Source organism: Mytilus galloprovincialis, chromosome 1 (assembly GCF_965363235.1).
Source record: "Mytilus galloprovincialis chromosome 1, xbMytGall1.hap1.1, whole genome shotgun sequence".
Taxonomy (NCBI): Eukaryota; Metazoa; Mollusca; class Bivalvia; order Mytilida; family Mytilidae; genus Mytilus; species Mytilus galloprovincialis.
Window position 1 is genome coordinate 55,112,444 of NC_134838.1, and position 16,363 is coordinate 55,128,806.

The following is a 16,363-nucleotide window of genomic DNA, read 5'->3' on the forward strand; positions in this document are numbered from 1 at the left end:
GTCTAAAGTGTATGCTGTTTGTTAACTTCAATAATTATTAGTGGAGATTTAGATTTAGATGCATTTCTTTCTTTTTTTAGTTGTTATTGTCTTTGAACAAGCAGTCAGAATTTACAAGTATGGTACTCTCAGATCTGTTCTTAGAGTCTTTTTGTTGTGGGAATGTATTGGTAGCCTGCATCATCCACTCTTTGTTATTGTTAGCTATAGATCTGTTTTGCATCTATCTGATGAGTTAAGCCCTTTTCAACTGACTTTATAGTTTGTTCATATGTTGCACTGTTACACCATTGTTGCAGGTTAGGGGATGGTTGGTGCCTTTAAACTAGTTTAACCCTGCCTGACTGATGTGTTAGTTAAAGCAGCATCATTTTTTTGGTACTAAATATAACTTACATATGTGCATCTTCAGGCAGATCAAAATTATTGAGGTATACTGTTGACTTATAACTATCTGAATCTTTGTCACATTTGCTCTTCATGTCCTTGTAATTTTCACAGGCATAACAAGATTGTTCCATCACATATCTGACTAGTAATTTATCAACAGGTGTAACAAAATTGTACTTATGTTCCACTAAAGAAGAGTTTAAGGAATCAGCTATTTTTTGTCCACCATATGATTGACGAGACACTCCTCCTTCAATTAGCACTCCTGTAAAAGTCAACATAAGAACATATTATATATAAACACAATAAGAAACAAGAATATGGGTGTCAATATGATACTATGAAACATGTACATGTTTGAAAAAAAGTTAAAAAAAAAAAAAAGGGTCACAGAAAGCTGATAATAGGACAATATACATATACATTTTCTTTATTCCTATTCCTAGATTTCAGGATAAAAATTCTTGTGAATGAAGCATAAAAAACTACTTATAACTTATGGTATGGCTCATACACTTTTTAACAATGTTTTTTTGTGCATTTTGCTGTGCATATACTGGTTTTGTCTCATAAATGGATACCCCTTATCCTTTTTTTTCTATTAAAATAAATGATTGGAAATCATAAACTTTCATATGCAGGTATACATCTCAATACACTTATTATGACTGATATCACAGCCAACTTATTGGATGAAGAGCTACAAACCATCAAATATTGGCAGTATTTCCATCCTTTCTCCAATATCTACAATGATTCCTGATGTGGCATTATAAGAGTACAAGGCCAGTAATGACTGCATTACCATACAGACACCTTTAACATTGAATCTGTCTGTCAGAATCTTCATTAAACTATTCATAGCTGCATCACCAAGCTTGTATGGAGTACTTAACATTATCTGTAACAGAGTAAAACTAATAATACTTATGATCATCTAACAATATAAAAAAACACACAAAAAAAGTCAATAATTTCAATATAGAAAGTAAAGAAAATGTTAAAATTTTCCATAGAAGTAAAACGATCAGGTTGGCATGTTTTGGTTGGTTTCAGAAGTTAAGCTGTTTTACACTTTCAGTAAGGAATAGATTTTTTAGCCTTTTCCATAAAACTGGAGATTTATTAGCACGAGCAGTTCCGTGGCCGGAATTAATTTGACATGTGATGGGAAAAAATTGTCTCAGAACTTCAAACAACAATTACCGCTACTTGGGATAAATTTTGATGAAAATATTTTGAGGTAAGGTAGTATCCTACTTGGAATGAGTTGTGATGTGGTAAGAGTAATGTACAAAGGAAGCAATTTTAAAACAGTTTAGCCCTGTTAAGGGCGTTTTTTTTTTTATGACTGAATGTGTGCAACTCAATGACTGCAAAGGGGCAATTTACTTCTGACTGTTCCCTTTTCAGGTTATAAACTTACGTTCAATGTTTCGTTTTGTTACAGAGATAGGATAGAATAGCTTTATGGTATGATACATGACAAATTTCACTTACTGACCTGTTGATTCATGAATTTTGGAGTTAAAATTTTCCTAGTTGTGTCTGTGAGACTTCTTTCATAGGGATTAATATTTGGGGTTTCCAGTTTGAGTTTGTAATGTTGGTTATAATCTTATTAGTCTTAATGGGTTCAATTTTGTCAATAACATATATCCATGAAATAAAGCAAATTAAATACCCAAGGAAAATTCATGATTTTACAGTATACAATCTGATGTTATACTTGTATTTTCTATATCATATTCATGTATACCTTGTAATTGGTCAACAGATACCTCATACAAGTAGTAATGAAAACATATTTTAAGCTTATCAATGTGAATATATACACTTTACTTGTATCCTGAGGCAATAATACATTTCAATATTTCTAACTGGGATATCTTCCATCATTTGGATCATAAATATTAGACATACATTATAATAAAGATGTTGTGCCTCAAATGCAATTTTAAGATCGCTTACTTTTTTGACTTGGTATACATACCCAATATTTAGCTGAATCAGCTTTCAGGCCTTTGAATATATAATCAAATACAGCTGACATCATTTCCATATCAATTGCAAACTAACAGAAAATAAACAAAAATTTATTACAATGTAACCAAAACATTTTTAAAACATTAAAAATACTCATTCAAACACACAAAATATTCTCAATCCAGTTTTTTTTTTTTTATCATTTTACACAATTTTCACTTATTTCATTCCCAAACTGTTACAACATAAATTTTGTAACAAGGAATTTGATTTATAATAGCACATCATTGTGAAGTATTTCAATAAAAATAAAACCTGTATTTCTCTCTGAGTTGTTACTGCAACAAGATTTTATGTGTTTCTCTCTAAATATTGCAGTTCATTCCAAATTCTGACCCAATTGTAATTTATATTTATAAAATCAAACTGTTCAACTGGTCAGATAAAACCACAGTCAAGCCAATAAAGTGCAAAGTGGTAAAATAAAGCATAATTACAATCTTTTAGGATTGGAATTCCTCATTAAAGATAACTAGAGGCTCTCAAGAGCCTGTGTCGCTCACCTTGGTCTATGTGCATATTAAACAATGGACACAGATAAATTCATAACAAAATTGTGTTTTGATGATGGTGATGTGTTTGTAGATCTTACTTTACTGAACATTCTTGTTGCTACAATTATCTCTATCTATAATGAACTTGGCCCAGTAATTACAGTGGAAAAATATTTTCTAAAAATTTACAAAAATTTATGAAAAATGTAAAAAATTGACTATAAAGGGCAATAACTCCTAAAAGGGTCAACTGACCATTTCAGTCGTGTTGACTTATTTGTAAATCTTACTTCGCTAAACATTATTGCTGTTCACTGTTTATCTCTATCTATAATATTATTCAAGATTAAAGAACCTTAGTGAGCACGCTCACATACCCCCACGTCCCCACATTGTCATTGGAGAAATTAAATAAGTGTAAGAAAAAAAAATTGTATAAGAAAAAATATTGAATAATAATTTCCTGTCAATATGCACATCAACATAGTATGTCCTTATTATCTACAAAATTTCATGAAATTCTGTTGTGTGGTTTCAGAGGAGTTGAGATGACAAACTGTTGCAGTAGTACAATAAAGTAAATAAGTTCAAAGGGGGGTAACTCCTAGAAAAAAAATTGAATCGTAATTTCCTGTCGATATGCACATCTACATAGTATGTCCTTATTATCTAAAAAGGTTTCGTGAAATTCTGTTGTGTAGTTTCAGAGGAGTTGCGATGACAAACTGTTGCAGTAGTAAATTAAGCAAATAAGTTCAAAGGGGCGTAACTCTTATAAAAAAAATTGAATCGCAATTTCCTGTCGATATGCACAACTACATAGTATGTCCTTTTCATCTGAAAAGGTTTCGTAAAATTCTGTTGTGTGGTTTGAGAGGAGTTGCGATGACAAGAAACAGGACTGACGGACGGGTCAAAAAACATTATACCCTCCGCAACTTCGTTGCGTGGGGTATAATAATAACCAACCAGATGCTCCGCAGGGCACAGCTATATACGACCGCAGAGGTTTAACCCTGAAAATTTGGGGCAAGTATGGACACAACATTTAAGCTGGATTCAGCTCTAAATTTGGATTGTGATTAAATAGTTGACACAGCATAGGTTTCTGACACAGAATGAATGTGGTCTAATGAACTTAAAATATTTTTTTTGCCTTTGAGCAATTCACTATGCTGTTGAATATTAATCCTCTCAAAAAAATGTTTGAAGAAATTTTCTTTTTATTTATGAAATCTGAAATGAGAAAAATTTAACCCCCCCCCCCCCCCCCCCCATTTTTTTTTCACATCCCCCTTTCCCTTTTTCCAAAACTGATCTCAATTCCAATTCCTAATGGAGTTTGCAACAATAACTACTCATTTAAATACATCATAAAATATTAAAATGTAAACTAAAGTGCTTGTTATCACTGAATGGTAAAGATTGTTTTAATTTATCAGTTGGTAGTAAAAGTGAATATACATTGTATATTGTATAAACAATGATTTAAGTTGATTCAACTACTATTCTGGACAAAGAAAGATAACTCCAATTGAAAATTTCTTGCTATTGCACAATATTGTGCAATTGAAAATATTTGCTATTGCACAATATTGTGCAATTGAAAATATTTGCTATTGCACAATATTGTGCAATTAGATATTTCTTGCTATTGCACAATACTGTGCAATTGAAAATATTTGCTATTGCACAATAATGTGCAATTGAAGATTTCTTGCTATTGCGCAATACTGTGCAATTGAAAATTGCTTGCTATTGCACAATACTGTGCAATTGAAGATTTCTTGCTATTGCTGAATACTTAATATAATAATTTTGGATCCTGATTTGAACCAACTTGAAAACTGGGCCCATAATCAAAAATCTAAGTATATGTTCAGATTCAGCATATCAAAAAAGCCCAAGAATTCAATTTTTGTTAAAATCAAACTTAGTTTAATTTTGGACCCTTTGGACTTTAATGTAGACCAATTTGAAAACGGGACCAAAAATTAAGAATCTACATACACAGTTAGATTTGGCATATCAAAGAACCCCATGGATTCAATTTTTCATGAAATCAAACAAAGTTTAATTTTGGACCCCGATTTGGACCAACTTGAAAACTGGGCCAATAATCAAAAATCTAAGTACATTTTTAGATTCAGCATATCAAAGAACCCCAAGGATTCAATTTTTGTTAAAATCAAACTAAGTTTAATTTTGGACCCTTTGGACCTTAATGTAGACCAATTTGAAAACAGGACCAAAAATTAAGAATCTACATACACAGTTAGATTCGGCATATCAAAGAACCCCAATTATTCAATTTTTGATGAAATCAAACAAAGTTCAATTTTGGACCCTTTGGGCCCCTTATTCCTACACTGTTGGGACCAAACCTCCCAAAATCAAACCCAACCTTCCTTTTATGGTCATAAACCTTGTGTTTAAATTTCATAGATTTCTATTTACTTATACTAAAGTTATGGTGCGAAAACCAAGAATAATGCTTATTTGGGCCCCTTTTTGGCCCCTAATTCCTAAACTGTTGGGACCAAAACTCCCAAAATCAATCGCAACCTTCCTTTTGTGTTCATAAACCTTGTGTTTAAATTTCATTGATTTCTATTAACTTATACTAAAGTTATTGTATGAAAACCAAGAATAATGCTTATTTGGGCCCTTTTTTGGCCCCTAACCCCTAAACTGTTGAACCTTCCTTTTGTGGTCATAAACCTTGTCTTAAAATTTCATAGATTTCTATTCACTTTTACTAAAGTTAGAGTGCAAAAACTAAAAGTATTCGGACGACGACGACGACGCCAACGTGATAGCAATATACGACGAAAAATTAAAATTTTTGCGGTCGTATAAAAACAGCAAAATATCCTTAAAATTTCCAATTCAGGGGCAGCAACCCAACAACAGGTTGTTCGATTCATCTGAAATTTTCAAGGCAGATAGATCTTGACCTGATAAACAATTTTACTCTGTCAGATTTGCTCTTAATGCTTTGGTTTTTGAGTTATAAGCCAAAAACTGCATTTTACCCCTATGTTCTATTTTTAGCCATGGTGGCCATCTTGGTTGGTTGACCGGGTCTCCAGACACAATTTTTAAACTAAATACCCCAATGATGATTGTGGCCAAGTTTGATTTAATTTGGCCCAGTAGTTTCAGAGGAGAAGATTTTTGTAAAAGATTACTTAGATTTACGAAAAATGGTTAAAAATTGACTATAAAGGGCAATAACTCCTAAAGAGGTCAACTGACCATTTCGATCGTATTGACTTATTTGTAAATCTTATTTTGCTGAACATTATTGCTGTTTACAGTTTATCTCTATCTATAATATTATTCAAGATAATAACCAAAAACAGCAAAATTTCCTTAAAACTACCAATTCAGGGGCAGCAACCCAACAACGGGTTGTTCGATTCATCTGAAATTTTCAGGGCAGATAGATCTTGACCTGATAAACAATTTAACCCCATGTTTTTTAGATTTGCTCTAAATGTTTTGGTTTTTGAGTTATAAGCCAAAAACTGTATTTTACCCCTATGTTCTATTTTTAGCCATGGCGGCCATCTTGGTTGGTTGACCAGGTCACCGGACACAATTTTTAAACTAGATACCCCAATGATGATTGTGGCCAAGTTTGGTTTCATTTGGCCCAGTAGTTTCAGAGAAGATTTTTGTAAAAGTTAACGACGACGACGACGACGCCGGACGCCGGACGCAAAGTGATGAGAAAAGCTCACTTGGCCCTTCGGGCCAGGTGAGCTAATAAGTCTGCTTTATTCTATCACTACAGCAGTTATATATCTATGACCAGTTGAACAGTATGATTTGATGAATCAATTGCAATTTGGTCAGAATATTAAATGAACTACAATAGGTGAAGAGCAAAACTTACAATCAAGTTACAGTAGAATTCACATATATAAGTTTAACTAGAGGCTCTCAAGCCTGTCTCGCTCACCTGTTACTGTATTTTCTGATGTCGGCCATCTTGGTTGGTAGGCGGGGTCATTAGACACTTTTTAAAAATAGATACCCTAGTAATGATTGTGGCCAAGTTTGGTTAAATTTGGCCCATAGTTTTAGAAAAGAAGATTTTTGTACAAGTTACAAAAATGACGAAAAGCTGTTCAATATTGACTATAAAGGACAAAAACTCCTTAAGGGGTTCTCTGACAATTTTGGTCATGTCATGTTTGACTTATTTGTAGATCTTACTTTGCTGAACATTATTGTTGTTTACAGTTTATCTCTATCTATAATAGTATTCAAGATAATAACCAAAAACTGCAAAATTTCCTTAAAATTACCAATTTTAGGGCAGCAACCCAACAATGGGTTGTAGGATTCATCTGAAAATTTATGAGGGGATAGATCTTATTCTGATGGACATTTAAATCTTGAAAGATTTGCCCTAAATGTCTTAGTTACAAAGATATAAAGCAAAAACTGCATTTTACCACTATGTTCTAATTTTAGCCATGTCTGCCATTTTGTTTGGTAGGTGGGTCATGACACATTTTTTACACTATATACCAAAATTATAATTGTGTCCAACTTAGTTTAAATTTGGCCCAGTAGTTTCAGAGAAGAAGATTTTCGTACAAGTTACAAAAAATGACGAAAAAGTTGTTAAAATTGACTATAAAGGGCAATAACTCCTTAAGGGGTTGACTGACAATTTTGGTCATGTTGACTAATTTGTAGGTCTTACTTTGTTGATCATTATTGCTTTTACAGTTTATCTCTATCTATAATAATATTCAAGATAATAACCAAAAACTGCAAAATTTCCTTAAAATTACCAATTCAGGGGCAGCAACCCAACAACAGGTTGTCCGATTCGTCTGAAAATTTCAGGGCAGATAGATTTTGACCTGATCAACAATTTTACCCCATGTCAGATTTGCTCTACATGCTTTGGTTTTAAAAGATATAAGCCAAAATATACATTTTACCCCTGTGTTCTATTTTTAGCCATGGCGGCCATCTTGGTTGGATGGCCAGGTCATCGGACACATTTTTTAAACTAGATACCCCAAGGATGATTGTGGCCAAGTTTGGTTAAATTTGGCCCAGTTGTTTCAGAGGAGAAGATTTTTGTAAAAGTATACGGACGCAGGCTGACGGACGCCGGACACCAAGTGATGAGAAAAGCTCACTTGACCTTTCAGGTCAGGTGAGCTAATAAAAAGGTGAATTTTGAATCCATGTTAAAATGATCATGTCATCTATTCTTAATCATGAAATCTATGAATTAACAAGATGCTACAATTTCTTTTGGATCATACTGCTAACATCACAATATTCAAAGCTATGGTTTACAATTTACTGATATTTGGACCAGTGTGCAGTGTACATAAAGGTTGGATAGATTGGTTGTAGTTTTGCAGGTATATTTCAACTATATTCAGGATGAGAACATGCTAATCTGATATGATCCCTATGTTCCAATAGACTAACATTTGAGGCCAGATTGTAATTGTGCTAAGTTATAGGATAACAGTCTACAGATAGACAGTGGAACCAAATCAAGGCAAAGTATCTTGACTCCAAAATTAAAGATTTAGTCATCAAACATATATTGGAATGGGAATAATTTATAAATTCATTACTTTTTACTGCACATTTTATTTTTAATCGAGTTGATTGTTTCAACAGACACAATCATTACCGTCCTTATTTTATTTGAGGACCATAATGGAATCAATTCAGCTCCTGCTGAGGATCGAGTGAGAGAAACAAATTAGGATTTAGTAAATGTAAAAAAGAAGGGAATGATAGGCAAATATATGAAATCATAACATAGAGATAAAAACATAAAAGCATCAAGATGCAATATTAAAACTGTTGACAGAATGAAATAAATCATACAAGATTGTCAAATAAGGTTAATAAATACCAGGACACAGAGTTTATCAAACAGAGCAGAGCAAGACACGAAATGAAATCATTAAATTCTTCAATTTCATGAAAAAAAGGATTAAAAATAAAACATAACTTATCAGGTTAATTCAAGTATTCTCAGGCAACTATGAGAAACTATAGAGGCTTTCATGAGCCACTATTTATCAGTTGGTGTTAAGTTTGATGTATTACTTGATCAAGTTATATGATATGTAGCTGTTAGCTGTTATGAATCAATCAATAAAGTTAAAATTAAAATATGAAGATGAGGTATGATTTCCATTGACAAACAATTATGAATTATCTTTTTTTACAATGAAAAATAACTATTGAAGTTTAGAATATTTTCTTTTCATATCCTGTACACTCAGATAAATGGCAGACTATGTGGACTGTTTGATTTATATACACATGAATAGGGTATAGAAATATAAATAATAATATTCAGCATAACCATTATCAAAAAAATATGTTCACATAGATTTTCTAATTTGTCTACAGAAGGTTGTCAGCCACCAATAGACTACAGAATTTCCTAGTTCACAATAATAGCTCAGTACACACACAAGTCTCTTGCCTGATTATTGGTTGTATTTGAATAATAAGTCACCAAAGACTGGTGATGCCACTTTATTTCAGTAATATGTCAATGGACTGTGGAGCCACCCACACAAGACTTTGGACATTGGTGGTTGAAGAGCAAACAGCACTATAGAGTTATTGCATGAATATTGGGGAATAATGTCCCGAGTAGAATTTTATATTGCACGAGCTTCCAAGTGCAATATATGTTCTACGAGGGACAATATTCCCCAATATTCATGCATTAACCCTATTATTGTATAGCAATATAATATTTGAAAGTAAAAATTGGTTTAAACTAAGATTTTGCCGTTGATGACATTATGAATTTTGAAGATTTATTGCACTAGTGCAATATTGGAATTTATTGCACGCTAACTTTTGTTTACTTTCTGTGGGAAATATTATATTGTTATGCAATGAATTTGTTTTTTTGTGTTTTATATCAGAAACATGTTATGGTCTTGTTGCATTCACCTTGTATATCAACCCCAGTTTTTGGTGGGGTTCGTGTTGTTTAGTCTTTAGTTTTCTATGGTGTGTCTTGTACTATAATTTGTTTGTTTTTATTTTTATTTTTTAGCATTGGAGTTGTCAGTTTGTTTTTGATTTATGGGTTTGAATGTCCCTCTGGTATCTGTCGCGGCTAAGGTAGGTTATTGAAACTATTCACTTACATGCCACCAGAAAAAGAACACCTATATCTTGCTGCAGTCAAGGCAAGACGAAATACAAATAGCTGATGGAAAAAATAGCTCTTTGGAAATAGATTTGTGCTTAGGAAAGGAGGTATTTATCAAGATGCATGATTGTAAAGACCTTCACCACATTTCAGCATCATTAAAAGCAATAGAACTTACTGGTCTAAAATGATCCTAAAATAAAACAGCTTAACAGTAAGTTCATATTCAAAACATATTAATATTTAGCATGCTTCACTTAAATGTATCATTTAAGATTTATTCAAAATATACTTTAAAATTTAGTCACAATTCAATGTTGGAAACCTAAGTTATGTTTCTTTCTAAGAACAAAACACCTAATTAGATGTTGGTGTCTATAATCTGGTCTTTTTTTTTAATTTCATGCACCACTTGAATAGACTTAGAGAAATAAAGAGCTTGTAACCTTGGCAGCTGCAGAAAAACCGTAATTATTTTACCCATAGATGTCTATTCTGTTGTTTATTCCACATACAATTGAGTTTAAAATATGAAATGTCTATGATACAGAATTTTTCTTCAATATAGGTCACTAACATATATGTAAAGTTATTTTAGTTTTTTTACAAAATACCTTTTAGTTTTGTACAAACATATTTGAATGTTAGTATACCTTATCCACTTTATTGCTAGGTTCCACCAACTTTATGAGAGTAGAATTTTTCCTAATTTCTGGTTTGTAGGCATCAATACCAATAACAAGTTCTTGTGTTGTCTTATGTTTAGCAACAACACTTGGGAAAAACATCTGTGGCAAACAAGCTGCAATTAAATAGATGTACATTTGTATTACTTAAATAGATTTTTTTTTTATTTAGTCTAACCCTTCCCAATTCCTTATATAGCAGTCTCAAGCCATAATCTGTAATCAAGTTGAGATCATTGGTTGTTGGCAGCCATTATTGTTATCATTTATTGTTGTATAATAAAGCAGATTTCTTATTTTTCTTTTTTCAATAGTTGTTCATTTGTCATCACAGGCTTCTAATAGCTTACTATACAGATAGGCTCAATGTTGAAGGGTTTATGGTGATCTGTATTTGCATATTGCATAAGGTGGATGCAGAGAAGGGAGTCCTCTCAATTCATATAGATTGCATATTTTCTTCAATTGTGACCATAAAATGAGTGATCTGTTTTTTTATAATTTTTGTGTGTGTAGTTTGGATTTAAATAAATGCTGCCCACTGCCATCTTTTATATGAGATACTTACGCTGAGCACCCATCACACCAGCACGTATCCCTCCACTTCCTATGTCTATAATCATTACTTTCTAAAAAATAGAATTTCAACAATTCATTCCTGTGTACTTCCAATGGTAAATTAACATATTTTTTAATAAACTAACATCTGTCCAAAGCCTCTCGCGTAAAGTCATAATGGGTTTTCACAACACTAATTGTTTTCATAAATTACCATGTTAAACTTAACACAGACCATGTGTTATTCCAATTCTAATAGGAAAATTCAGAACTTTTGCACTTAAAAGTGAACCTATAAGACAATTTTCAAAGGCAGCCATTTTGATTGGTGAAGCAATTACAAATCTAGAAAACAAACGATCCTGGGAAATCGATCCTTTAAATAAACTTATTTTAAAAGGTTACCGATTCAACACTATGATAAGATAATTGATCATTGTTTTTATTGGTATAAATATTGATTTTGTTATCAGTAAATGAAAAACTAACTAAATATTACTAGTAAGTTTTATACATATACACATCCATGAATCTACAATCTGTTGATACCTGTATCTTGGCATTGCACAAGGTCATGTTTTTTTCTCTGACTGTTTATGACGTCTTTACACTAAATCCATTGGATGTTGGATGTGTACGGATTGATAATTTAGTCTTAGATGCATGATTTTTTTATTAGTTGTTAGTGGCTTTGAACTAGTTTTCAGTTAACTGTGAGTACTCTCAGATCTGTACCTAGAGTCTTTTTTTGTTGGGATGTACCTGGCTATGTTCACTTTTATTTTTGTCCATCTGATGAGTTAAGCCTTTTTCAACTGATTATTATAGTTCGTTCTTATGTTGTACTGTTATACAACTGTCCGAGGTTAGGGAAGGGTTGGGATCCCGCTGACATGTTAAACCCTGCCACATTCTGTATGTATGTATGTACGTATGTGCCTGTTGCAAGTCAGCCGCCTGTAATTCAGTAGTTGTCGTTTGTTTATGTGTTACATATTTGTTTTTGTATATAAATAAGGCCGTTAATTTTCTCATTAAAATTGTTTTACATTGTCATTTCGGGGCCATTTATAGCTGACTGTGCATAATGGACTTTGCTCATTGTTGAAGGCCGTACAGTGACCTATAGTTGTTAATTTGTGTCATTTTGGTCCGTTTTGGAGAGCTGTCTCATTGGCAATCCAACACATCTTCTTATTATATTTCATACAAGTACATTCAAGCTGACTTCATAATGATTTTGTTTGATTTTTAGAAAATAACACCAACAGAAATATTTATTTTGATCTCTGGCTTTCAACTAACACTGGAATTCAAATGTGCACTAATGTTATTTATTATTAAACATGGCTTTGTTTACAAAGAGAGAGAAAAGGGTCATATACAGTTTAAGTGTTTTCTTCAAAAGAAGGTCAACTTTTGGAGACTATCATTTTGAATTAGGCAAAAAATGTTTTGTGCTGAATTCATAAATCCTAAAAACAAATGATCTATCAGGAGTCACTTTACCTTTTCTGGATGTGGTGGAGAAGACATAACTGGTCTAACGTAAGTAACATTATTAACAGTCTGAGATTCTAGTGCTAACTTCCACTGTCCATATTCTTTCTCTGTAGGACATCGTACCATCAGGAAACGCCCTCTCTACAAAAAAATTTTATACAAATTATTTTTTATGATTAAATTATTATCGTTAGCTTTTAAAAGTTCTTGAATATTCTTCTTTGGCCCCTGTTCCATTAATATCTTATCGGTATCTAAATAAATTCCAGGCAAATTCTTATTGGAAACAGAAGACTTCTTTTAATGAACTTTTTGAGGATGCATTTGTATACATCCCACTCAGTCAAATATATGCTTTCTCAGCATTATATTTATTACTTTCCTATATTTCTATACTTCAGTCAACTATTTGAATGGAGATGATTAATGTTCAATCGCAAGCCGAATATGCATCATAGGACAAGAAATCTGGTTGGATATGAATACTTACCATTTTGTTCCAGACAGACAAACAGAAACAGACTCTTAACTTGTTAGTATACAAGTCTACAGGTAGGTTTAAACCCACTGCATTTGTTTGCACCTTTCCTAAGTCAGGAATCTGATTTTCAGTAGTTATTGTTTGTTAATGTGGTTCATAAGTGTTTCTCGTTTCTCGTTTTTCATATAGATTAGACCGTTTGATTTCCCTTTTGATTGGTTCTGCAATAGACATCTTTGGAGGGCATTTATAGCTTGTTGTTGGTGTGACACAAGGGTCTGTGTTGAAGATCATACTTTACCCTATAATGGTTTATTTTTACAAATTGTGACTTGGATGGAGAGTTGTCTAATTGGCACTCACACCACATCTTATATCTATATGATATCTGACACTGACATTTTACTCTGACTATGACCCCACCCTTCTTTGCTATTCCATCTCAATGCTATGTGCTTAGGAGAAATAAGAATTTCAAGTCTTTGGTTTAACTAGGCTAGTGCATCGATTTAAGTTCATTCTAACAATATCTTTTAACTTACGGTGATGGTTTTCAAAATCAACATACTTTTTTACCCAAATAAAATTAACTTACCCCATCATCTACACCTAAAACTCTGTTTCCAAGATCATCTATCTTCCCTCCCATCAACTGTACACTATCACTAGGTTTGTCTCTATTGCTGGTCTAAAACAGATTGTAACGAAAAATAGTAAAAATAAAGTAATGAAAACATGCATATTCAAAGCAACAAATGTATACAAACTCCTTAATGATAGCACCCTTTCATTCTTTTCCTGATAACAAATAACTGAATCTAATAATGTTTAGAACAAAACACACCTCAATTTCAATCTGAAAAAGTAACATCTTTTATCGGGTGTTATTTATATTAACAACTGAAAAACAAACATGATTTCTTGGAGTATCAAGTACCTACCAAAAACTGGCTTGAATTTAAAAATGTGTATCTTAGAAAAATAAAACTTTGTTGTCTGTTTACTGTCAAGATTCTAAATCTTATCATTTTTCATTTTTATCAATTTCATAATCAGCAAAACCTTACTCACAGAAGTTGTTGAACATGTTATTAGGATTTTTTTTTAACTAAAATAATTAACAATTCACCACATAAGAACTACAGAGGAAACAAATGACTAAAAAACAAAAAACAGAAGTATAAAACAAATTACTAAAAAATGAAATAAAATGTACAGTACAATAAAAACAGGAACAACTAAATAAAGAAAACACAGCCAATGGACATAACAAAATTTACAAGGCAGGGAACTAATGAGAGAAAAAATATACTCCTGTACTATCAATCTCAACAAAAAATCCTTCAACCTTAAACTTTTTAATATTTATAACTTTTGTGAGAATGGCCTAAAATATAAAGATAAGTCAATCATATGTTTACATGGTCAAATTATAAGCTATTTATATATTTTTACTTCCAAATATATGTATGTTGTTGAAAGAGGAAAATACATAATGTTATTTACGACTATTTTTGTTGTACCAATAATATAACATCACAACAGGATTGGTAAAAAACTACACACAGCATCTGATGATAATTGAATATTGCAACTTGATCATTTTTGGAATAGAAATGCATTAAATAAAAATTACTAATTAGGAATGAAATGGCACAAAAAATGGAGCCTAACTGATTTCCATTTTACACTGCTTATTTTCTTGTTTATTGTAGGGGGATGTTTACTAACATACATTTATTTTGATTTCTTTCCTTTCCGAGTAATAACAGAAAATCCAAAAGTATCAACACCAAAAATATATGTTATTATATACATTTGTATTGGAAAAACAGTCACTTCTGAAAACATAAATGAAGACAACCAGTTTATAAGTTATTTTGCAAGTTGATTGAAATTAGAATTATCCCCCTTTGACAATTACATAAAAAAAAATTATCATATATTTTACAATTAAATAGGTTGTCTTAAAATGAAATTTCATTTATAAAAGAAAACAACTCTTTTCTAAAAGTATATTCTAGCATGTGCAGTTTTTCTTGAGGTTTCAGCGATCTACTTAACTGTCTATTTTGCTGGTAAAATTGTACATGGAATTATGAGATATTTGTACCTTAAATGAACATTGGCTAATAAACTTTTTAATTCCTTTTGCTGATTTAATTTTAATAAGTGTTAAAGTACTTTGCTACGCCATGCAGTAGAAATAAGCAAGATTACAACATAATACTGATACAACATAAAATAGCCTTATCCATATAAAACATCTACTTTGGTGGGGGAAGTTATCATATCAAAGGAAATGTCTTCCCTTTAAAAGTAGGTGCATACATACTTATACAGTTGACCACCAAATATCACTGATCTATCATAAGTTTTTCAGAAAAATCTAACCACATCAAAGATCAAACAATTTCAGGAGATTTTTCAAATCTTTTTTGTGTTTTGTAGAAAATTATTTGCTGTTTATCTGGGGACTTCATTAATTTATAGTCAGTTTTTAGAGTAAGTGTCTAAATAAAATTATGCTGATATGCATTTCTGGTGCTGTGTGCTATAAGGAAAACATTGCATTTTAATTTCATATATCTGTCATTTAAAGAACTTTTGGTGTCCTCATAATCAAACAATTTGTGCTTCTAACGGACTCATGCTGACTCATGCTGTGCATTTTTTGCAATTCAGAGGGTTAACCATATTGTGCAAAATGAGAATAGAATACATATTTGACAGCAATGATCAACATAAATTTTCAGTTCATTATAATACTGTCAACATAACATTGGTATTTTAATGCAATAAAACTATACAGAATGCATAAATGATCATGTACTGGGTATAAATTACAATGTGACCTCTCTAAACCAACCCCTGCATCAACCAGAAACCTGTCTAAACTGAACTTTTGTATTGAAATATATATAGTGGTATAGTGAATTTTATCTAGTGATTTAATCAACCTGTGTAATCCCTAAATCAAATGTTCTGCCCTTAAATAGTTCAGTAAAGACAAATTTCACTTTAAAAT

At 31.8% G+C, this 16,363-nt stretch overlaps 1 protein-coding gene across 4 annotated transcripts in view; it reads right to left on the reverse strand.

Annotated features, from left to right (window-relative positions):
• LOC143079058 (uncharacterized) overlaps positions 1 to 16,363 on the reverse strand; it is a 45,603-nt gene that overhangs the window by 10,521 nt on the left and 18,719 nt on the right. For 2 of the 4 annotated variants that reach the window (XM_076254225.1, XM_076254207.1), the window contains 8 exons: positions 13,931 to 14,023; positions 12,861 to 12,995; positions 11,362 to 11,422; positions 10,761 to 10,909; positions 10,286 to 10,300; positions 2,384 to 2,464; positions 1,099 to 1,291; positions 397 to 655 (listed from right to left, as the gene is read on the reverse strand). In XM_076254225.1, coding sequence (XP_076110340.1) covers positions 397 to 655; positions 1,099 to 1,291; positions 2,384 to 2,464; positions 10,286 to 10,300; positions 10,761 to 10,909; positions 11,362 to 11,422; positions 12,861 to 12,995; positions 13,931 to 14,023 — 986 coding nt within the window. The remainder of the gene's footprint in view (positions 1 to 396; positions 656 to 1,098; positions 1,292 to 2,383; positions 2,465 to 10,285; positions 10,301 to 10,760; positions 10,910 to 11,361; positions 11,423 to 12,860; positions 12,996 to 13,930; positions 14,024 to 16,363) is intronic. The other 2 variants (XM_076254234.1, XM_076254217.1) reach the window with 1 other exon arrangement.